The sequence below is a fragment of the Bos taurus genome, chromosome 4 (genome assembly GCF_002263795.3).
Source record: "Bos taurus isolate L1 Dominette 01449 registration number 42190680 breed Hereford chromosome 4, ARS-UCD2.0, whole genome shotgun sequence".
Taxonomy (NCBI): Eukaryota; Metazoa; Chordata; class Mammalia; order Artiodactyla; family Bovidae; genus Bos; species Bos taurus.
In genome coordinates this window covers 33,226,742-33,249,781 of record NC_037331.1, presented here as the reverse complement: position 1 = coordinate 33,249,781, position 23,040 = coordinate 33,226,742, and the positions used below count along the sequence as shown (strand labels likewise).

At 46.4% G+C, this 23,040-nt stretch overlaps 2 protein-coding genes across 10 annotated transcripts in view; one reads left to right on the top strand and one right to left on the bottom strand.

The window, feature by feature from the left end:
- The window catches only part of DMTF1 (cyclin D binding myb like transcription factor 1), a 50,122-nt gene extending 48,789 nt beyond the window's left edge, over positions 1–1,333 (top strand). For all 8 annotated transcript variants that reach the window (XM_002686719.7, XM_059885836.1, XM_024991034.2 and 5 more), the window contains one exon: positions 36–1,333. In XM_002686719.7, coding sequence (XP_002686765.1) covers positions 36–145 — 110 coding nt within the window. In that variant the 3' untranslated portion in view covers positions 146–1,333. The remainder of the gene's footprint in view (positions 1–35) is intronic.
- TMEM243 (transmembrane protein 243) lies at positions 1,157–22,751 on the bottom strand. Of its 2 annotated transcripts, none has more exons than XM_005205278.5 (5): positions 22,565–22,751; positions 21,749–22,041; positions 4,104–4,154; positions 2,992–3,096; positions 1,157–1,749 (listed from the first exon to the last, which is right to left on the bottom strand). In XM_005205278.5, the coding sequence occupies exons 2-5, from the start codon at positions 21,824–21,826 to the stop codon at positions 1,627–1,629; spliced, it is 357 nt and encodes a 118-aa protein (XP_005205335.1). In that variant the 5' UTR covers positions 21,827–22,041; positions 22,565–22,751; the 3' UTR covers positions 1,157–1,626. The 2 variants fall into 2 exon arrangements, with proteins under 2 accessions (XP_005205335.1, NP_001071512.1); NM_001078044.1 differs by having other exon boundaries at positions 1,162–1,749; positions 21,749–22,037; positions 22,565–22,723.
- Positions 22,752–23,040: the final 289 nt, after the last annotated feature.

The window sequence follows — 23,040 nt, the reverse complement described above, 5'->3', positions numbered from 1 at the left end:
CTTTGATGTGGATTAGATGATATATCTCATTACAGATCCCATACTCCAGCATCATCGAGAAGAATCAAACATCATTGGATCATCTCTGGGCAGTCCTGTCTCAGAAGACTCAAAAGATGTTGAGGATTTGGTACACTGTCATTAGGTAATTCTTAGAAACAAGCCATTCAGGCAAAGCCACACTGTTCATTATATCTCCAAAGAAACAGGAGCATCCCCCAAGAGGCTTAATTTACCATTCCTCTGGCTTTTGAATAGCTACAGTGCTCAAGCCACATACAGTGTTGCTGCTATGACTTTTTACCTCTTTAAATATATCATCTGAGGTCTAGTCTTACAACAGTATGTAGTTGAGTGGAGCACTAGGGTCTTAACTGCAGAGATCCCAGTTATTAGTGTTTCTTATCAGCAGGGAATTTCACTTTAGCAGAGAGAATTTTGAAATCGCCAAAGCTTAACTACTGTTTTAAAAGCAGTAATATTCATCTCTACAGATCAGACATGGCACTCTGTCCGGTCTCAAGTAGGCCTGTTTATATTTCAGAGAAGTCACATGCTCTAGAGCTTCCCAGTGACCTTCTGCACAGAGACATCGTCTAAGTAGTTTGAGACTTGAGGTGATTGTGTGGGGGTTATTTGGGTTTACCCATTGCTGGCAGTGGGAGCTGATTTGGGCTGGGTAATGAGAAGAGTATTAAAAGGGTTTAGAAAATTCACTACAGGTTTTTTTTTTTGTTAATTACTTTTTAAAGGGAATATGGATGAGAGTAGTAAAACAAAATTCACCAGAAGCTAAGCATTTTCATCCCTCAGAACCCACTGTCACCAGTTTACAAAGTTAGCACTTTGAAGTAAAACTAAATGGGAAAGGAAGTACTAAGTTGCCTGTCCTGTACCATGACCTTTTATTACATGTTTTGCTATGTAAATTACCCAGGAAATAGCAGAGTATCCGAGTTTGCCGTTCACTTAGTGCATTAACTGGTGGGGGTTTGATGTAACTTCTCCCTCTCAGGCAATTTAAAAACACAAAATTTGCTTCTTGAAACAAACCAAGAGTCATTCCTATACTAGAGAAGGTTAAGCCAAAATTAGCCTCTAGGGCTTTAATGAATATGACCCCTATAGAAAAAGTTAAAAAAAAAAAAAAAAAAACTTGTATAAATTATTTTATTTATTATTGTAATTAGATCTACACAATCAAAGTTGTCTTTTCACCGTCTGTGTTTTGTTAACGTGAAATTGTAGTTATAAGCAAAAGTTGGTTGCCTAGGGAACAATAATTGTATATTCAGTTTAACAGAAATAAAAGAATATTTGTCTTAAAATGCAAGATTGTTTGTTACATAGCCTTGCACCACGCCATTACTTTATATAAAAAATTTCAAAAGTGAAAATGATTTGTGCTTTAAGGGGTAATGTTTATGTGCAACATCGGTTCCTTAAAGAAAAAGCAAAGTGATTTAGGATATGTCTCCCCTGCAAGAGGGAATTTAGATTTACAATTAACATGAAAATCATGTATCAGACTTCTGCAGGAGACTCTTCAGCATACCTTATCCAGCTCTTATTCGAGTCCAAATATATTGCTTTGAAGAGACCTGGTGAGTGTATCTCTTGGCAGCCTCACTTTCCCACATCATGGAAGTACAGATTCGCACATATACATAACATGATGATAGAAAATAAGATATAGTAAATAAGGTTTCTAAATTTCGGTTCTAAATCTCCTTGTCGATACCAGTAGATCTAAAAGAAGAAGAATTAAATAGAAGTTTAAGTAATAGCATTGGGCTGAATATTAAAAATTTTAAATACAACTAATTCTTTTCCACTGTGACCAGGTTCATCCATATATACTTTTCCCCCTAAATGAGGCTAAGGCAGCCAGAATTTTATTCTTTGTAATTCAAGTGTACCAGCTGAGTTTATATCCAAAATCATACTTTATTCCTGCTTTCTCAGTTAACTTTGATCAATGTTTAAACCAAGAGTCCACCAATTGTTTGGCGAGTCATTCAAGAATATATATCTATCTTCTAGAGATATTTTAATTATTATGTTAGTAAAAGGTACAGCTTTTTAAAGTACTGGAAGGGAGGACAACTTTTAAATTCCTTTAACTGATTCAAATCGCCACCAAAACCGGAGCTTTGCACATGCATGCCTCTAGTTTAAGCTGTTAATAGATCACTGTCAGCCACTTCCGGCTCTAGGCTGGGAGTGGGAGAACAGTTCTGGGAGCTTTGTTCCCAGGCTCTCCAAGTCTGAGGGGCCACTCCTTCCCTCAGGCCAAAGGAACAAAACAGTCAGTGAATCTGAAGCTGGGAAATGTCCCCAGGTTTAATTTTAACTCAGATCTTATGTGAGTCAAAACAATTATGTTTAAGGGTTTTGAAGGGAAATGAAACAGCTGCCAATTAATGATGACTTGGCAAATACCCAGCTGAGGATTGGCTATTGTCTTTGTTTCTTTACCTAACAGAAAGGCTTCTTAGTATTATAAAAACTGAACATTCTTGTGAAAAACATACAACTGTAGCTTTAGGTTTCTCAAGAGGTTTTGGTGTTAATTACTTTCATTTGGGGAGATAATACTCAAAAGATTAAAATAGACTAGTTCTGTAATTATTAGAGGAGTAATAACATTTCCCAAAGACTGTTGGACTCTGTATGTAGTCCTTGAAGGAAGATGAATTAAATTAAATCACATCATATCTTTGGTGACCCAAGTCTTTTTTTTTTTTTTTGGTATCAAGGGAACAGAGTTGCCTTTTAGGGTTACCAGGTTACAACTTTGGGATTTAGGAGAAAAGGAGACAAATTAAAAAAAAAAAAAAAAAATACCCTGGGATTTTAACAATGAGAATTGTGACATCCTTTGGGGGAGAGGAGTGGTGTATAATTAGAGACATCTTTTCATACAGATTTCCAGGCACTGCAACCATCAGTCCTCAAGGATACTGAATTTAAATTTTCAATAGTACTCACAAGTATGCAGGCAGTGATACTACTCAAAGAGATGCAGACAGCAAAAAATATATTCAACGGTTTTGGAGGTAGTTGAGGGAAAACAAAAGCACTGATCAGCGTTACCTGTATGGAAAGAAAGTATGTCAGGCCTCAGGAGTAATTCCAAGACTTGGTTAGACTACCATCTAGGCAAAGTAACATTATAACATGCTCCAAATGGTGAAATTTGTCTTCTGGAATGTTAATGTTTAATAAAATCTTTTCAATTGTGTTATTCCTTCTATTACTCCCACTTAATCTTCCCAACCTCCTCCTTTATGAAAGGAGACAAACCACCATGAAGCAATAAAACTAGCTAACCTCAAAATAAACCTCTTCATCAACAAAGATTAGAAAGCATTTAAACATCATTCCCCAGGATAAATGACTATACTGGGCAAAGTTCTAACCTTTTTGTTATTTTGAGTATACCAGCAAAAAAAAAAAAATACCCAAAACTGTTTTTGCTTAACATGAAAAATACTAAAATATAGGTTTCTAATACCCTGTAGTTCTCTTTCTACCTTAAATATAATGTTACCCATTCTTTTATGAAGAAGTCATAGAAAGAGACTTAACTAAAATTCTCTTAGATTTAATAAAAATGTGCCAAAGAAAGGTCGTTCTCAGACTGGGAAATGTAGCTTTGTTTTATTTTGACAGCACCAAGCTGTAGTATACAGAATGAGAAATTAAAAAGCCAAAGGATAATGAACATACTTTAGGAACAAAATAAATGTAAAGATACTAGCAGAGCTGTGGGTTACATACAGAAGGGAGTTACTAGTAGCCACTCACATACTACAAATTTATTAGGCAAACCCAGAAAACCAAGTTTATTTAACTTGTGCTATTTCACCTTCAACTAGGGGATGAGAGTGGAAATCAACTAGCTACTCCATTTATACCAAATGCAGTTTTATTCAAGTGTGAATAAGATTGAAAGCATTAATTTAACTACAATTGGAATGTTCCATATGTTCATGTACTGGCCCTTTAAGGTTTTTTTTTTTTTGAGAGTTGATTGCACTGCAGTATTAAGGTTTTCAAAACTTTGGCTAAGACCCTGGCTGACACACAAAGATACTTACTAGGATCAATAAAGATGTTAAGCTGCCAACAACTAAATTGATGATTCGATCCTGAAAAAGAGAGAGAATTTTTTAGCCATATGATAAACTCATGGCATTTTAGAAAGACACAATGCAGGACACTGAGAATGGAGAAAGCACCCTGCCCCTCTGAGCTTCAGACAAACAGCTGCCAGAAAAGCAGAGTGTACTGAGCCACCAGGGTAAAGAAAGGGGTTTGGGGAAGCTGGACAGCTGTGTAGAGAAAATTTCTTAAAGGGACATGGCATTTTTACATTAGGGCTTTTTGAAGATGGGAAAGGGAGGCTTACAAATAATCTACTTTTGCTGCTGGGAACAGTATGAGCAGAAGCAAAAGGGACAGGAACATGGGGTGGCCAGCCCAGACCCTTGGTGAAAACAGTCAGGAACCAGACTTAGATGATGTCTCTTCCCATCATGAGTTTCAACCTATTCGTGATACAGATGGTATCCTTGTTCATTAATCTTAAGAATCACCTGAATGAGGAGCTTGGGGTTTCTACCTATCGAGATCTCTTGTTATACCCATCCCTGCCCCAACCAACTCCAAAGAATGCTTTGAAAAACTGATCTAATCCAATCCTCATTTTACTGGTTAAGGTAAATTTTGGTTCAGTGAGTACAGTTAAACTATTTTCCTAAAGTCAGACAGCAAGTTAGAATCAACATGAAACAGGATATCGAAATCAGGGTCACTGGTTAGATGGTTTCAGTTAAAGGAACTGAAAAGTCAAGTAATATATAAAAATAGTATGTACTAATATGTATATTAGGTTGATAGCACTTATTCACAGACCTTACAGAACCAAGTGGTAAGGGTTTAAGACCTGATTAGGAAATACTACCTTATGACCAATGAGAATATCAAGTAACCTTAGTTTGGAAAAGTCAAAGCTGAAGTCTTTAAAGACTGTGTTGGTAACGTCTGAGCACTTTAAGATCAGCAGGATATGGAATATGAGCAGCCAATAAACAAAAGCTCCGAGATAGGAAGGGCACAGGAACTTGCACAGAGTTGTCTGCTTCTAAAGATAAGAACCCAAAGAAGAGTAGGGCAGGCAAAGCTGGGAGGGAAGCGTGGAACAAAGCCAAGTGTCCTCTCCAGGGCATCTGACCTCACACTCCAGACCAAGGCCACTGCAATTTCATGTCACACAGAACAAAGGAAACGGAACTCCAGCCGGACCCTGACCCAACCTGAGGACTCGAACAGATCTTACCAGCTAGAGAAGACCACACTGCACACGCAAGAGTGAAACTAGAGCCTCTTGTCAGGAAAGTGACCCAGGGATAAAGCGCTGAGCACTAGTAGTCCTGCACAGGCAGATGTGTACTTAGCATAAAATGTGTTTACAGACAACCCATGTATGAGAACCCCACTGTTTCTGCCTTGTGAAAAAGTTTGAACTAAACTCTGGTCTATTCTAAGAAGTAAAGAATATTTGCTCCCATCTCCTTATAAACTCCAGGGATTCCTAAAGGTCTACATATGTCACAAGAGCTTTTGCCAACAGAAGCCACTGAAGAGGTTCAGGTGAGAGGCAGCCACCAAGAATCCCTATTCTCCAAATGGTACAGCAAGTTTGGCAACCAGGATCAAAACAGGGAGAAGAGGGGGTCTAATGGTGAACAGATGGCAACTATGCCAGAAGCTTTTGTGTATCTCCTAAAAAATCCCGGGATGAAAGGCTAGCATGACTATTTTACAAGTGGAAACACAAGCTCAGGGAAATTAAGAGATTGCTCCAAATCTCAGTACCAATAAGTAATGGAAACAGGATTCAATGCAACAGAGGAGATTCCATTTCTACTTTTCACAGAAACAGCAGCGTAGCATGTAACTGCTGGTCTAGACAAAGGTTGTTGTTGGTTAGTCACTCAGTTGTATCCAACTCTTTGTGACCTCGTGGACTATAGCCTGCCAGTTTCCTCTATCCATGGGATTGTCCAGACAAGAATATTGGAGTAGGTTGCCATTCCCTTCTCCAGGGGATCTTCCCAACCCAGGGATCCAGCCCACATCTACTGCACTGGCAGGCAGATTCTTTACATCTGAGCCACCAGGGAATTCCTAGATAAAGATAGCAAGTTGCAAAGTACAAGCCTATTAGCAAAGTACAACAGTACTACAGTAAAGTGTTTATCTTTCAGGCATGACTCCCTCATAAGTGATTGTTTTAGACTAGTGAACTTAACCATAGAAGCCTAACTGGTTTCAGTCATTCATGAAAATACATCTAAACTTTAATGACTACTTCCCTATTTGCCTTCTAGACAATCTGTCTAGAATCCCAACTCATCTTCATGAATATCAGGTATTCAATCATTAAAATACAGTCTATCTGGGACTCAATGGACATGAGTTTGAGCAAACTTGGGAGATGGGGAAGGACAGGGAAACCTGGTGTGCTGCAGTCCATGGTGTCGCAAAGAGTCGGACACAACCGACTGAACAACTAGGACTCCCAAGATGGGACAAAGTATTTAGAATATGGCACAACTATTTCTCACAGTCTCCTTTCTCCAAGCCAAGGTCTTGGCCTCAGGCCTTCAGCTATTGAAGTAACCTTGAATGCAGGCCAAAGAAACAACAGAGTTAGCTTTGGAAGACCTCCCACTTCAGTCTAAACTCTTGCTATGCAGAGTGCTCTGGCTCTGCAGCACTGATCTCACTTGAGAGCCTGTAAGAAATGTGGAATCTCAGGCCTTGCCCCAGACCTACTGAAACAGAATCTACATTTTAACAAGAGCCTCACATGATCTGTGTGCACAGCTGTAAAATTTAGAATCTAAACCATTTTGAACATTGCTAAGTTCAAATCTTCGGGTAGAGACCCTCCCTAGGCCCAGAGATGATTTTTCAGGACTTAAGCAGCTCCCCCCACCCCTCCCAGTCTCCAAAGATAGAATAATAGAGAATAATTAAATTGCCCTTAATTAGCATTTCAAAGGGCAGTGTTAGGGCTAATATGTTCCAAGTCAGAACAGAGTGCATGGAGAAAAGGGAGTATTACATTTAAATTTGCTGTTTATGGAATTAATTGAAATTCAGGTTATCTCCATATCAAAAGCTAGTTTCTATTAACTCAGCTACTCTATTTCTCACAAAAACTAGCTCTGTCTCTTCCTCAGTTTTATTATTGCTGTATTTCCATCTAACAAAACCATTCTCCCTACCAGATCTTTACACTTTATACCGTTACTTATTTTCACTCCCCAAGAAAGTTGAGCAGGATCAGAATCAGCCCTGATCTTTACCCACAGAGATGACAGGACAGGTTGTCTTCCCTTCCCTCAGGGGCTCCCCTCATGGCTCAGACAGTGAAGAATCTGCCTGCAATGCCAGAGAACTGGGTTCAATCCCTTTGTTGGGAAGATCCCCTGGAGGAGGGCATGGCAACCTACTGCAGTATTTTGCCTAGAGAATTCCCATGGATAGAGGAGTCTGGTGGGCTACAGTCCATGAGGCAGAGTCAGACACAACTGAGCGACCAAGCACAGCCCAGCACAGCCCTTCCTCAGACATCTACTCAGCAACAGGCCAAGAGACTGTCTTAACTCATATGTATGAATTTATGAGCACATAAACATAACAATATACAAACATACATAGTATAGTTTTGACTGGGACTCTGCATATATTGGGCTTCCCTGGTGTCTCAGTGGTAATGCAGGAGACAGGTTCGATCTCTGGGTCAGGAGGATCCCTTGGAGAAGGAAATGGCAACCCACTCCAGTATTCTTGCCTGGAGAATTCCATGGACAGAGGAGCCTGGCAGATTACAGTCTCTGGGGTCGCTCCAGAGTCGGATGAAGTTTAGTGACTAAACAACAACTGCGTATCTGCATATATTACCTCTTGTGTGCTCAGTCGTGTCAGACTCTTTGCAGACCCAAGAACTGTAGCCCACCAGGCTCCTCTGCCGAAGGAATTCTCCAGGCAAAAATAAATGGAGTAGGTCACCATGCCCTCCTCCAGGGAATCTTCCCAACCCAGGTATTGAACCCACGTCTCCTGCATCTCCTGCATTAGCAAGTGGATTCTTTACCACTGAGCCGCCAGGGAAACCCATATTCCCTCTTAAGTCATTTATTTATTCACTTAAACATTATCTCAGTTATCTCAATAAAGCTGGGAAAAAAGTGTCTTCTATGTTGTAGCTCAGGATGAAGGGACTCCACAGAGACCTGGGGAGAGCAAACGTCATGACGGGGAAGAAGCTGGGCTGCGATGCACAGGTGGAGACAGCAGCCCAAGTCCAAAAGAGGCTCATCTTCCTTTGAAATAATGTAGGAGAGAAAGATTGCTGTGGCTGCAGCGTCTGTACCTGGGGTGAGACAAGGTAGCTCTGTGCAGCAGTAAGGAATATGCTCTCTCCATTTACCAGTGGGGAACTGGGTTCAGTCACACCTGTTTGCCCAAGGTCATACTGCCAGGTAGTGGTGAAAGTCTCCTCCCCAAAGCTCTCTGCAAAATGCAAGGCTAACAAGCAATTCAAAAGGTCTAAGAATGCTTAGACATGTATGTGGTGGCCCTGAAATGAGAGTTGAGACCAACGTTCTCATCTCACTGACTAGCCAGATGGCTTCAAAAGGACCCTTTAACCCCTTTGGGTCTATCAAGTGAGAGGACTGGGCTGATATCTGATCCTTTCCAGTGTTAACCATTTATGGTTCTGGGTTATCAGCTTTAGACAGCACCCGGGCCAGAGGAGAAGGCATCCCTCAGCAGTCAAAAAGCACAGGAGCCCCCAGATTCCTTGCTCAGTCATCAGCCAGCATCCTGACACAAAACAGAGAACCCCAAATTCCCTTCAAGTGCTCAGGTGGTAAGGTTCTGGGAACATCCCAAATAACCAAAAGCCGGCCTTTGTCCTCAGCAACCCAAAACATCCTGCTCAGAATGCTGACCGGTAAAATCATGCTTCCATTGCCACAGGAATTTATGCTTTGCCTCATTCCAAAATGGACCTGAAGCCTGTGCTATCTTAGCAAAACGTTTCATAATCCATTCGAGCAACAATAAAAAAGTAAGGCAAAATTTCTAAAGCGATTTGGGGAGTAGAAAGGAGGAGCAAAAGGATTTACGAGAAAAAAAATCTGACTATGGGACTTCCCTGGTGGTCCGGTGGTTAGGACTCCAAGCTCTCACTGCCAAGGGCCCAGGTTCAATTCCTGGTCGGGGATCTAAGATTCCACAAGTCAAGTGGCACAGCCAAAATATATATATATATCTGAGTGAAGAAAACTTTTCTAAGTTCAAATGTTAGTTCTAAGATTCCAAGCAGCCCAGAAAGAAGTCCAGAGGATTTCAAAGCTCTCCCTGATGACGGTAAGCGCACTGCAGGATGAGAAGAGGCAAGCTTCTCCGGGATCTAAGGGGAGTGTTGCAGGGGTACCCAGATGCAGAAAGCACATCTTCACACATAATCAGTTCTCTTATTGACACGTATAAATAGCTGAAGGCATAACGTCCCCAGAAGAGTGAGCTGCGGGGTAAGAAGTGGGACGGCTGAAATGCCACACACCCAATTTAACTGCTCTTCCTTCACAGCTCAACTCAAACATCGCCTCCACTGTAACTCCCATCCAGACAGCTTCCTTGGGCACCGCTGAGGATGGGAGCTGTCCCTGCCTCAGGTCTCCCGGGTCACATGGTCCACATGTGACACTTCTGTATTTATTGCCTGTCACCTCCTCCATTAGGACTGGCAGTTTATTAACCATGGAGAAGGTAGCCTCGAGCCTGGCGCACTGCCGGCCAATTCCCTGTGAATGATGCTTAAAGAACAGAATCATCAATAGAAGTGGCTGATGGCATTTTCCTTACAGCCTCTCACCAGGAGAGGTCACTCAGCCAGGGCCTGACTTATCAGAAACCCCAGCTTCCAGTCGCTGCTGTAGGACAGACACACAGCCGCACCATAGAAGCCACAGGCTGGCCCTGCAGCCCACGAGGTGAGGCTCTCCCCAAATACGGGGGCCTAACCCTCATGCTGACTCCCGGGCCAGATGTCGGCAACCCTGTGGAAATGCCAGGAGTGAGCCTCGGGCACCTCCAGGTCCAGGCTTCCTAAGCCTAAGGATAAAAGCCTGGTCACTCATTTTCTGCCAGAGCAGCATGGCCCTGGTTTCACCGGCACGACAGCAACTGCTGCTCAGGAACTGCTCCACACGCCATGCTCCCTCGCACTCCCAGGGAGAAGCCACAGAAAGCCCCTTGAGGGCAAGGAAAACCCTGGATGGACAATGCCAGGAGAACATTCCCTGACATGCTCTGGAGGGAGGGGGTGGAGGAAGGGGGAGGCTAAGAATCCCACTTCTGTGTCACTTCCCCCTTTGCGACTCCACCCGAGTCCTCCTCAGACATCACCACAGGTGGCCCTACAGACGCCATCCCTCCCCAGGTGCGCTCCAGCTCCATCTTCACCCCTCACACCCACCGAAACCTGTTCCATGTGAGCCAGCCTGGACACAGAAAGTTCTCATGAGCCCCGGATCTCCCTTGCAGCCTCTGCCCTTCAACTTTCTACCCAACAGAGCCTGTGCCACCCACATACTCCTCCCAGGTTGGCTGGGCCAGGAAGAAGGCGGGACAGGGCACGTCCTGCTTCCCAAGCTGGAGAGAGAAGGCAATTTCAGTAATATCCTCTACTATGTTCTGAATGTTTGTGTCCCCCTAAAATTCATAGGTTGAAATCCTAATGGCTAATGTGACAACAGGAGGAGGCAGGGCCTCTGTGAGGTCCGTAAGTCATGAGGGTTGAGCCTTCGTGGATGGGGTACTGCATACGTCCTAAGTCGCTTCAGTCGTGTGTGACTCTTTGCGACCCTGTGGACTGTAGCCAGCCAGACTCCTCTCTGTCCATGGGATTTCCAGGCAAGAATGCTGGAATGGGTTGCCATTTCCTCCTCCAGTGGGTCTTCCTGACCCAGGGATCGAACTCCTGTGTCCTGTGTCTTGTGCATTGGCAGGCGGATTCTTTACCACTGAGCCATCTGGGAAGCAGGATAGACAAAAGCATCCTCTATTTTTAAGATGCATGTCCCTGGCAGTCTCATGCCAACTTCTTCCCTTCCTCTTCACAATTATTTCAGCACCTGCTCTGCCAAATCCCTCTTCTCCAACCCTCTCCTCCACTGCCCCTAAGCTTAGTCTTCATCTGCATCCACCAACTAGATCACTCCCAATCTGTGTCACCAAAGCCCTGACCAGACCATGCAATCAGCAGTTTGAGCATCCAGAGCCCCTCTGCTCTCGATGCTTTGACAATCCAGTCCTGAGTCACCCCCAGACCCCGCCAGTCACTTCCAGGCTCCGGGGCTAAGCCTTGCCGTGGAGCCTTTCAACAATCCTACCTGTAACTGTTTACTCGTCTGTCTTCTCCTCCACGCTGTAAGGCCTAGGAGGCTGAGGGCCACTTCCCCCTTGTTCACGGCCAGGCTCTGGGCCACTACCCATGGCTGACCTCCAGCTCCATGGTGCCCTCTCCAAACTGTGCACCCCTCCGTGGGCCAGTGCCCACCCAGAGGCAGGAGTAGCTCTGTCTAACTCGGACCAAGGCAAGCCATGTGGCTGTTGGAACTGCCATCACCCAGGGTGGAGAGAACATTCTTCTACCTACAAAAGTGCACCCATGGGCAGGGATGCAGGTCATTTCCCTTTTATATACTCCTAGCATATATGAGATATTCAAATATTAGCTGAAAGAACAAACTAACTGGTTTACTACAAGTTCACATGTTTACAGCTGGGCCTTCGCTGATTTTCACGGCCTTTCATTTTGGGTTGATTGTCCCTCTCTCTAGGAAGCGGTTTGAAGCTCCACCTCATCTCAGGTTTACAATCTCACTCTTGAAGCCTGCCCATCAGCAGAGATCCTTATAAAAGACGCCAAGAGAAAGAGGACCCCCCTTTCCTCCAGCCTGAAGAGGACTGGGGGGCAGCTGGCTCCTCTGCCAATCCTGGTCTTGTTAGTTACCTCTATCCTTCTCTCTGGGCTGAATCTCTCGCTTGTGGAGTCCACCTCTAGCCCCCAAATCTCAACTCCTCCAACATCGGAAGAATCTTCTGTCCATCCTGCTCACCATTCTGATGTTCAGCATCCATTCTCCACCCTTTTTACATGCTAAGTGTGAGGAAGTCAGGAAGGAATTAAAACAGGGTAAGGGAAGAGTGATCAGGGTGGAGCTGGGGGGCTATTTTTAAAAAAGGAGGTCAAGGAATCCTCCTGTCTGAGCAGGGACCTTTTTAAGAAAAAGGAACAAGACACCCAAGGATCTAGGAGACGGGTACTGCAAACAAGGCAGTATAGCACTTGCAAGGGCCCGGAGGCAGGTGTGAGCTTGGAAACTGGAAAAGAAGGCCAGGATGACTGAAGCTGAGAAGAGAGGGAAGAACAAGGACTTGTGTAGCGCCTTTCTCTCCTCCATGTCGTGCACACATGCTCCATAAGCAAAGATACACTCTCGGGACTTCCCTGGCGGCCCAGTGGTTAAGAAGCCGCCTGCCAATGCAGAGGACGCAGATTCAATCCTAGTCAGGGAACTAAGATCCCACGTGCCGTAGGGCAACTAAGGCCACGTCCCACAGCTACTAAGCCTATGCGCCACAGCCAAGACCCTGTGCAGCAAAAAGATAAAATAAAAAAAAAGGAAAGATACACTGTAGCACACAGCACACTCCCTGGGACACAGCATGCACACAACTATTGTATCAAAGCACACATTACAGCACACTCTCGACCACTGACAGCCTCCAGAAGGAAAGTGTGCGTCATATAGCTACTCCAAGTTCTAGAGTCTGCTCACAATGGGACACTCTGCTCCCTCCCCTTTCTGGCATTTTACTGCTCCCACCCCTTCAACGCGGCTGGACCTCCTGCTTGGGATTCCCAGTCACCTCCTCCTGTCAAATCTGACTCACGTTCCTGGGCCTAAAAATCAAAAGTCCCTTGTCCTGATGCCCCCAGTATAATAAATATCCCCTTCTTCCGTGCTCCGCGGAACTCTATGCCTCCTGTCATTACAGGGCTCCACCCCACGTCAGTCCTCCTAGCTCACAAGACCCTCAGGTCCTGGAAAAGCGATCATCTTTCCTTGTGAGGGAGAGAGGAGAAAGGTAATCCAGTCACCATGCATTAAACACACCAGGAGCCCAGACTTCCTCCCACTGATGAGGCCCGTGGGCCGCATCCTGCAATTCCGCGTGCAAAGGTTTACATTTCTCATCACAGCTCAGAGTCCTGATACCAGAAACAAAAGGCCAATTCTCAGAAATGATTTTCCTTTTCTTCTTCCAAGTCGCAGTGGAAACCATCTCGTCAGGAAAGCTGTAGCAGTGTCCCAGTCAGAAGCCCCAGGGGCAAACATGCAGGGACAGAGACACTGAGAGACCTGACATGTGGGAGGAGGTTTGGGTTTGGGGGAAGCAAGAAAAGTCAGGCACTGCCGGTGGGTCTCCTCGGAGCCCCCAGAGCTGCGTGGTCCTAAGGAGACAGGAGAGTCCCCCAAAGCTGTGGCCAGAGGCAACCAGCATCCCTGGGGTGAAGCCAGGGGCTAGACGGCCTCCCCAGATAACTCTGGGAAACGGGGAGCTCCGATCACAGGGGCTGCTGTCCCCAGGCTTCAGAGAAAACCACAGGGGCAGGGCCACGTGAGGAAAGCTTACGAGACTCACACACACCCACACTCGCCAACTCTCATGCTCTGAGCCCAGTCTCAAACACACCAGGGCCTCTGCAGCTGCCTATAGCTCTGAACGCCCACTTCTGCCTCAGGCCCTTCTAGAGAAGGCAGACATTATGGATGCCTTGAAACACGTCCCCTATTTCACAGACTCACATTCTGAAGCATCTTTCACTTGTGAATATTTCTGTGATATCCTTCCTGCCAGATTCTCCTCACAGTGAGGCATACTTGAAATATATTATTTTCATTGAAGCATCACTTAGGGAAATGAGATCACAGTAAAAATAGAAAACAAACCTACTCCACATGTTTAGGGGACAAAATGATCCCTAGCACTGGTACCATAGGAAGTGCTGCTGCTGCTGCTGCTAAGTCGTTTCAGTCGAGTCCGACTCGGTGCTAAAAAACAGAAGAAGAAAAAAAAAAAAGGATCTAGCACTTCCTATCTATCTAGTGCTAGATCCATTCTTTTCTTCTTCTTCTTCTTCTGTTTTTTAGCCTCACCACACAGCATGTGGGATCTTATTTCCCAGATCACTGATGGAACCTGTACCCACCCCACCAAGAATTGGAAGCATGGAGTCCAAACCACTGGACCGCCAAGGAAGTCCCAGAAATGCCAGGTCTTTATGTGCTCTGACCTTCAGAACTGGGAGACCAAGAACAAGGGCTAGGACGTCAGGATCATGACAGACCCAATATCTGTGTTTTCCCCTGCCTCATGCCTGCCTATGATCGCAGGTACATCATGGAACACTGAAGCCAAAGTTTCCGTATTTATACAACAGTCTAACATGCGGGGAATCCCATAAAGATTCAGATATATTACAGTAAAGCCCTAGAACAGAGTTACATTTACAAGCATCAGTAAACGGCTGCTCACATGCTATTAGTATTATTTCCACCACGTCTAATGGGCTGTCATTCACCAATGGGATTAGGTTCTCAGAGATGAGTGGGCGTTGAGTAGGCCACAGAGCCTGGCCCCCCTTTCAAGAGCAGCCCAATTTCAAATGCATTCCATCATCCCCACCGGGACACTTAAGTTTGTCAACCCAAGTGTCTCCATGGCAGCCCCAAAAATATGGTCATTATGGGTGCTTAGTCATTCAGTCATGTCCAACTCTTTGTGACCCCGTGGACTATAGCCTGACAGGCTCCTCTGTCTATGGAATTTTCCAGGCAAGAATACTGTAATGGGTTGCCATTTCCTGCTGCAAGGGATCTTCCAGGCCCAGGAATCAAACCCACATCTTGTGTGTCTCCTGCATTGGCAGGTGGGTTCTTTACCACTTAGCCACCAGGGAAGCCCCATGGTCATTATACCTACACACAAACTATGGCCTGAACCTAAGGAAAAAAAAAAAAAGACTAATTTAGTAGACCCAGTCTGTTACCACAGAGCTGCGAAAACCTTGTCTACAGAAGGAAAAACACAAGCAAACCACCAGCTTCTGAGAGACCAGGCCTCAGTTTAAGTTTTTACACAGTATTGTATTATGTTTATGGGCTCTTTGCTCAAGCTCAGCAAGGAGAGGAGAGAGTGATGCCCTTAACTGCACAACAGCCTGTTGGTACCCAGCACCCCAGGTTTCTGAACACCAGCCCCCACCTTCTGCTGATGTTCAGGAGGTCCCAAGAAAGTAGGTTACTTTTTGGTGATGCTAGATGCTCACCTCACTTAAAACTTAACATACCTAAGAACATAACAAGAAGCAGACATAGATACAGAGAACAAACTAGCGCTTACCAGTGGGGAAAGGGAAGGAAGGAGGGGCTCGACAGGAGTAGGGGATGAAGAGGCACAAACTATTAGGTATAAAATAAGGGATGCAGTGTAAAACATGGGGAATATAGCAAATATTTTACAATTACTATTAATAGAATATAACCTTTAAAACTAAATTTCGGGACTTCCCTGGTGGTCCAGTGGCTAAGACTCCGCACACCCAATGCAGCGGGGCCGGAGCTCAAACCCTGATCACAGAACTAGATCCTGTATGCTGCAACTAAGACCTTGCACAGCCAAATAAGTTAATATTTTTTAAAAAAACAAATAAAAATTGTAAATCTCTCTATTGCATACCTGCAACTCACATAATATTGCACATCAACTATACTTCATCAACAGCAAAAAAATACATAAAATCCAGGACTAGGTAAGGCATTGTGCCAAGTGCTAAAAAGGCTGGAGAAATAAAGCAATCGGCTGCTACCCTCAAGGAGTGTAGACTCTGGCCGGGAAGGCAAGACATATATGAACCCCTCACAGCACAAGCAGTGAATACCAGGAGGCATCTCTGACCACTAGGCTCGTAGGATGTAGGCTGGGCAGAAAGGAAGGCTCTAAGGTGGGAAATCAGACTAACCAGGATTCAGGTATTTGGAGACGAGAGTGTGCAACAGAAAGTAGAAGAGCATTTACCGGGAGCAAGAAGGCAGCTCGTGCACAGAAAGAGGCCCAAGGAGAGGGCTCAGCCCAGACTGGGCATCGCAGAGCACAGTTAAGACCAGGGCTGTCAGCCTCCTTGCGCACCAGCATCCTTGGAAGAGCTTTCTCAACATACAATCTCCTGAGCCCATTGCTCAGAAACTTCCCAGTCCTGGTATCTATCATCTGAAACCATCTCTCTAACACAAGCAATGGCAACTAAAGTGGTTTGGCAGGCTGGGAGACAGCCACAGGGACAACGGATCCGTCCTGGGAGAGACTAGCTCCACTTTGAGGGAGAATCAGGGTGCGCTCAGAGAATCTCAGAGAATCACCCGGAGGGAGGCTGTGTCAAAGGCAAGAGTCGAGAGGCCCTGGGGCTCTGGGCAGGGGAAGGGGCGGCAGGCAGACCCAACACTCCTAACCACAGCTTTGTCCTTAAGGAAGCAGCAACCCTCACCCCCACCCCGCAAAAGGCAAGAAGTAGCACTCTAACCTTAACACAATTATTTGCAAAGTCAAATGCTCCAAGTCTGAACTGGCTGAATTCAACTAAAGGTCATCAAAAGACCTGTTTTTCACTTTTTGTTTTTTTGACTTCTTTTGTAAGGAGGGGAGGTAAGGATTCAGGAATATGCAATAGAACATGAAACTTTTTGCCTTTGGTACCAAAGATCTGAGCCTCGGGACCCACTAACTTGCTCCCTCCATGGAGAGACCCTCCATATTATAAGTCCAGTGTATGCGCCTTCCTCCAGTGTCGCTCACTCTTCTTACATCACATCCACGTAGGAACAAAGGGACAGAATGGTCACCACCCTTCTTAGAGGATGAATCAATTATTATTAGTGAAAAACAACAGAAGAGGCTGGTCCAGGAACTGGCTTTCATTGCATTCCATGGAGGGAATGCAGCTAATTTCAGTAATATACTTTACTTCCATACATTTAAAATACTGTCATTTCAGTACGTACTCAGTATGAAAAGTGGAGAGATTTTTACACCTTTTTTTTGTACTAAGCCTTTGTAATCCAGTGTGTATTTTCACTTACCCCTCCCTGCCACCAGGAGGTGGAACCCCTGCCACCCTCCCACCCCGGCCCACTGCACTGGCTGTGGGAGGCGGGTTTACCTTCCACCCCAGACAGAACCACCCTCCTTCTTCCCCTAGGGTCACCAATCCACTGGCTAAAATGGATTTCGGATGATTCTGCAGCCAGCTAGCAAATCAGGAAATCAACATCAACTCACAAGCCCTGAGGATAACTCAAAGCATTTCATTACCCAGACAGAAAGATGGCCCAAAGGAAACTTTTACAGGCAGCTGTGGACAAGAGAGGGACAAATATCTCCAGGGTATAGTTCACGCGAGGAAGGGAGGAGCAAGGAATAGATTTCTAGAGTGACATTTCCTGAAGGGAGTTCTGTAGACACTCCGTTCAAATCTGCTGCGGGTGGAGGCACGCAGGGTAAGACTCCAGAGTAAGGCATTGATTGTGCCAGTGGTCAGAGGTCAGCCACCAAAAGAGCACCACGTACCATCCCCCTTCTCCAACCAGACTCCCAGTGAAAATGAGCACATTAAAGGTTCTGACAAGTCCCGCAGTAAAGAAAAATGTTTCACAAACGTGACTATGGAACTGCTAGGACTAAAAATTCACTTGCTTTAGAACTGCACTGTCTGACGTACCAGCTCTGTGTGATTACTGAGCACCTGAAACGAAGCTAGTCCAAACTGAGATGGGCTCTAAGTGAAAATGCACACTGGATTACGAAGGCTTAGTACAAAAAAAATGATGTAAAAATCTCTCCACTTTACATATTGAGTACGTACTGAAATGACAGTCTTTCAGATGTATGGAAATAAAGTATATTACTGAAATTAACTGCATCTGTTTGCACTTTTAAATATATGGCTATTAGGATATTTAAAATCTCATACATGCTTCACCTTATATTTCTATTGGGGTAGTGCTCAAAATTCAGAAAATGCTAAGCAACAGCACATGCTCTGAAACCTCAGACACATCATATTATCATATCATTTGTGCCACATTTGTTTGTTCCCTGAAAGAGATGTACTGCATCCCAGAACTGGGGATGAAATAAAAACAGATGAGAAATGCACCTGGATATTCAGACCAGGGTGGGTAAGACAGCCCACCTAGCAATATAAAGTTCCAAAGGTGTCAAGGCATGACTATCGCAGCTTTTGTCTATTATCCCTTAGACATTTATGTAACAACAGAGAACTATTTTGCTTTGCCATTCACTCCAAGGCTGTATCTATAAAGTTATTGCTAAACATCATGCTAACAACTGAATAAATCCGGGGTTTGGTAACTGAAAACAGTACGTAAAGACAGAAGTTCCTTTAGGGACTGCCCATGCGGGCACTGCTCCAGACCTGCTGGGTCGTGTATTTCTTGTAATACGGCAGATTCTAGTATCTTTCACTTACTCCATGACTTTGGGCATATAAATCCACCTATTTCCTGTGAAAGGGCCAAGTACGTGAATGCCCACAGTGGTTCCTGGAGCATGTGACCCAGACTGCGAAACTCAACATTTACTGTCCTAGTCAACTCGTGAAACATTGCCAGAGGAGAACCAGTTGTGTGACTGAACTCATAGCCTGCTTTGTAGTTCAGCTTCCCTGCTTGTGAAAGGAGTGACAACATCCATCACACAAAGGAACTGGGGGATCAAACAGGGTGACGCTGGATGCAAAGCATGCTGCCTGGCATGGAGGAAACACCACTTCCCTCCTGACTCTGCTCTGTGGGCTTCAGTCATCTTGGCCATAGAGTTAGAGACTGGACCTCAACCTCTGGGCCTTTCTAGACTTAAAAGTAAGAGCCTGTCTGTGGTCAGTCAGTAAAAGGCAATGAAGAGGACTAAAAGCTCAGAAGATCTGTCAGACTAGGACAGGAAGTGGGCTTTCCCCTTTCTGGATTTTTCACTCAAAGGCAACAGTTCATTAATGAACTGGCTGTTGCGTCCAGTTTCCAGGGAATCGCTGGGAGCAAACTCACACAGCAGCCATCAGCAGTTTCCCAAGGTCCTCAGGAAGCCACCCGGCTCCAGCAGTGACCACCATCCATGGGAATGGCTCCACTGTAACATGTCCTGTCCTTTCACTACTGAGGCCATCCTGTGCCCTGCTCACTCACGTCCCCAATAAATCATTTGCCGTCATTAAAGACAGATGCCTCTTCTTCCTCAGATACGACAATTTATATGAAACATGATGTTTCTTCCTATCCTAAGACCAAAGTCTCTCTCCTTTCTCCATTCTGTGTAATTTCTGTATGTCCAATCACCCTGTCAGCCCTACAGAAGAAGCTAAAGGGAGGAATTCTGAGAGATCTGGAAATATATATTATTCATAATTTTTTTTTTCTCTGAGAAGCTGATTCTACTGTTATGAGGTCTAAAACTGCCTAAGTAATGCTGGGAGTATACACTCTTGGATTGAATACATCTGTGATAAACAGAGATATATTTGGAATAGTCAAATTCTTGGATGGATTTCAAATGGATCATAGGCAATAGAGAAACATAGTCATTGACTACTTAGGCCCAAGTGAGTCAGAAAACATCACTATTTCTAAGTGTCCCTACAAATCAATACGTCCCTTATCGATTCACGTATATCAGTATTAAGGGGCTAAAGGAGGTCAGAGGTCTGCATCACCAGAACCCCTCAATCCCTTGTGCACCAAGGTACGCGGAAGAGAGACTGAACCTCTTCATTCTCAGGCCAGCTGGGCAGCCACTGGGTAGTCCAGTGGCTAAAACTCTGCCGCTCCCAATGCAGGAGACCTAGGTTTTGTGGCTAAGACTCTGTGCTCCCAATGCAGGAAGCCTAGGTTTGATCCCTCGTCAGGAAACTGGATCCCACATGCCCCAACTAAGAGTTACATGCCACAACTAAGGATCCTGTGAGCTTCAACTAAGACCCTGCACAGCCAAATAAACAAATATTTCTATAAAAAGGAGCGGGGGGTAATCTGATCCCTTCAAGCAGTCAGCTGCCTCTACTCTCCAGGCCCCAAATCCTCTTCCGGTCAACTCCCAATGTAGGAGCCTTCATATTTGAAAGCTGAAGGCTACCAAATGCTCAGAATGGAGAATCTATCCTCTAAGATCTTCCCAAGCTTCACAGAGGGACCACTTTCTCCCCTGTCCCCCAGTATGCCCCTCTATGCCCTGTCATAGCACAGATCCAGCTGCCTCACGTGTGCTTACATATTTCCCCCATCTACTTGGGTTCCTTGGACCCCACCCCGCCACCCCCCAGGCCTATCACAATACTGTTAGCAGATAGGAATTCCATGGCAGTCCAATGGTTGACTCCTCAGTGATGAGAGAGAGCCTGAGTTCAATGCCTGGTCAGGGAACTAAGATCCCACAAGCCATTCGGCCAAAAAGAAAAGAAAAACAATATTAGCAGAAATAGGAATATCTACTGGATTCTGGGATTATACAAAAGCCACACAATAAACGAAGCATCTTCCTATACATCAAGCTTAAAACATTTTCTCGTAAAGACACTTTGAGAAGAGAAAGCAAAATCCACAGGGAGGTAAAAAAAAAAAAACCAAGTAGTGGTCTCCTGGCAGACTGGAAGCTTCCAAATTCAGGGTCATGCCCCAGGTTGTCGGCTGGACAAGCTTTCTGTCCTTTCTGCTAAAGAGGTCCCTGCCTGAGCAGAGAAACCCAGGAAGCTCTGGACTCCATATGTGCCCTACTTTCTATGAGAGCCTGAGAGTACTTTGTCAGGGGTCAAAGATCACCATGTCACTTTCTAACTAAAAAAAAAAAAAAACAAACAAAAACAGGCTAATCTTGCCCAAACAACTCAGAAATTTAATGCTGGGGACAGGAAAAGAACTCTCTTCTACTGGCCCAGGACATCACAGGATTAGCTTGTAAGAGAACATTATACTTTTTAAAAGCCTGAAATAGGGCACTAGAACGTGTATGGGTCTGAGACTCTTTGATCACTTCCTGGAATGGAGCCCCATCAAAGGAACCCTAATTTCATGCCTCCACTCTTTTTCCCTGCTTGGTTGCCTCAGCAGTAAACCCTTAAGGGCTCTAGATAAACACAAATCACAAGCACCACTCTTGGGCCCTTACGGAAGCCTCAGAAGCCTCTTGAAAGTCAGCACGCCAGGTGGACAAGCGGATGTGCAAACACCCTGACCACCCGGCTGGGAGGCGAGGCAGAGAGCGGGCTTCCGCACTCCCGTTTAGGGCCCCTAACAGCCCAGAACTTTCTGAACTTTTCTCCACCCTCAATCTTCAAAGGCTCTTGGCCAACCCTGTCCCAGACAGGGAGCCGAGGGGCAAGGCAAGTATCCTGAGAAGGATGAAGGGGGATCTCGCTGCAAGTTCCCTCCAGGGGCCGCAGAAGGACCCAGCAGGGCTCCGGGTCCCAGGGGCGGGGAGTTGGACAGACGCGCCACTCAGGCCCCGCGTCCGGGGCCGCACTCACCTTGGCAGATGTCTCTCCAAACAGAGGTCTGTTGTCCAGGCCACTTGTGCCGTACGTCCTAGTGGAAAAGTCCTCCATTTTAGGGTTTCTTCACTGTCCCCGAGCCACTCCAAGCCGAGCCAGCATTGCCTCCCGGAGTCCCGGGTCTACGACTCGCGGCGCCGCCGGTCACAGGGCGCTCATTGCCGAAGCCCAGAGAGGCCGGAGTCCCGGCGGCGGGGGTGGGCGCTCAGACCCGCGGGACGAGGCCGCTCTGCCGGAGCCTCGCTCCCCTCCTCATCGTGAGCAGCTGCCTCAGGAAGTGAAAGGAAACAACACCGCTCGGCCGTCCCGCCCGGTCGCTCCCGCTTCCCCCAATCTCAGCGCCCCGGGCCGCCCGGCTGTCTCCGCAGCTTGGGATGCAAATCGGCTTGGCCGGGGCTCCCCGCTTCCCCGCCCTCGCCGCTCCGCTCCGTGACACGACCATTCCCGAGCTTTCTAAATGTTCTGGTGAGCACGGATCCCTCCACGCTCGAAGGCGGGGAAAAGTTTTCCCGGGAGAAGGCATTACCAGCCCTCCGCACCGCTCCGCCCCTCTCGCCCCCGCGGCCAGCGGCCGAAGTAGTGAAGCTGCGGGAGCAAAGCCCAGCGGTCCGCCCGCCCCTCCCGCGGCGTTGCGGGATCAGGTCGCGACCGCGCGGAGCAGCTCGGGTCCCCGCTCAGGTGTTGCCGGCACCCGTGGGCCGGCGCGCGCTTGCGGCGTAAGAAGGGGATCCTGCCTCGGCCCCGCACCGACGGGCCATCTTCCCGGAGCCGCCCCGCGCCCGCAGGCCAAACCTCGGCGTCTCCAGCCGCACGCACGCTCGGGAGCCCTGGCTGCACTGGAGAGCGCGGGTCCCGATCCACGCCGGTGCGGGGATGCGGTGCCAGGAGTCGGGGAGAGAGAGACCTTCCGCGCGGGCGGCGAGAGTGTGCTGTGCGGCGGGTCCCCGGTCCCCTCCCACGGCCGGGACCCGCGGCCACTGTCGCAAACCGACTCGGCCCGCCCAGGCCGCGTCACGGCCGAGGCCACCAATCCCGCACGCCGGGGCGCCGCATTGGCTACGGAGCTTTATTTCTAGAGGTGCCAGTTTATTCCCCGCGAGGCAGCCGATCTCCCGGCTCCCCGCTTTCTCTGGCTCCTAGTAATTAGCGCTTGCGCGACCCACGTGGGCAGAGCACTCTCGGGAAGATAGCCTCGCATTGGGCTGAAAGCTTCTTAAAAACAACCAGCCTGCTTTAACCACCCCAGTCTTTGCACCACTAGGATGGAA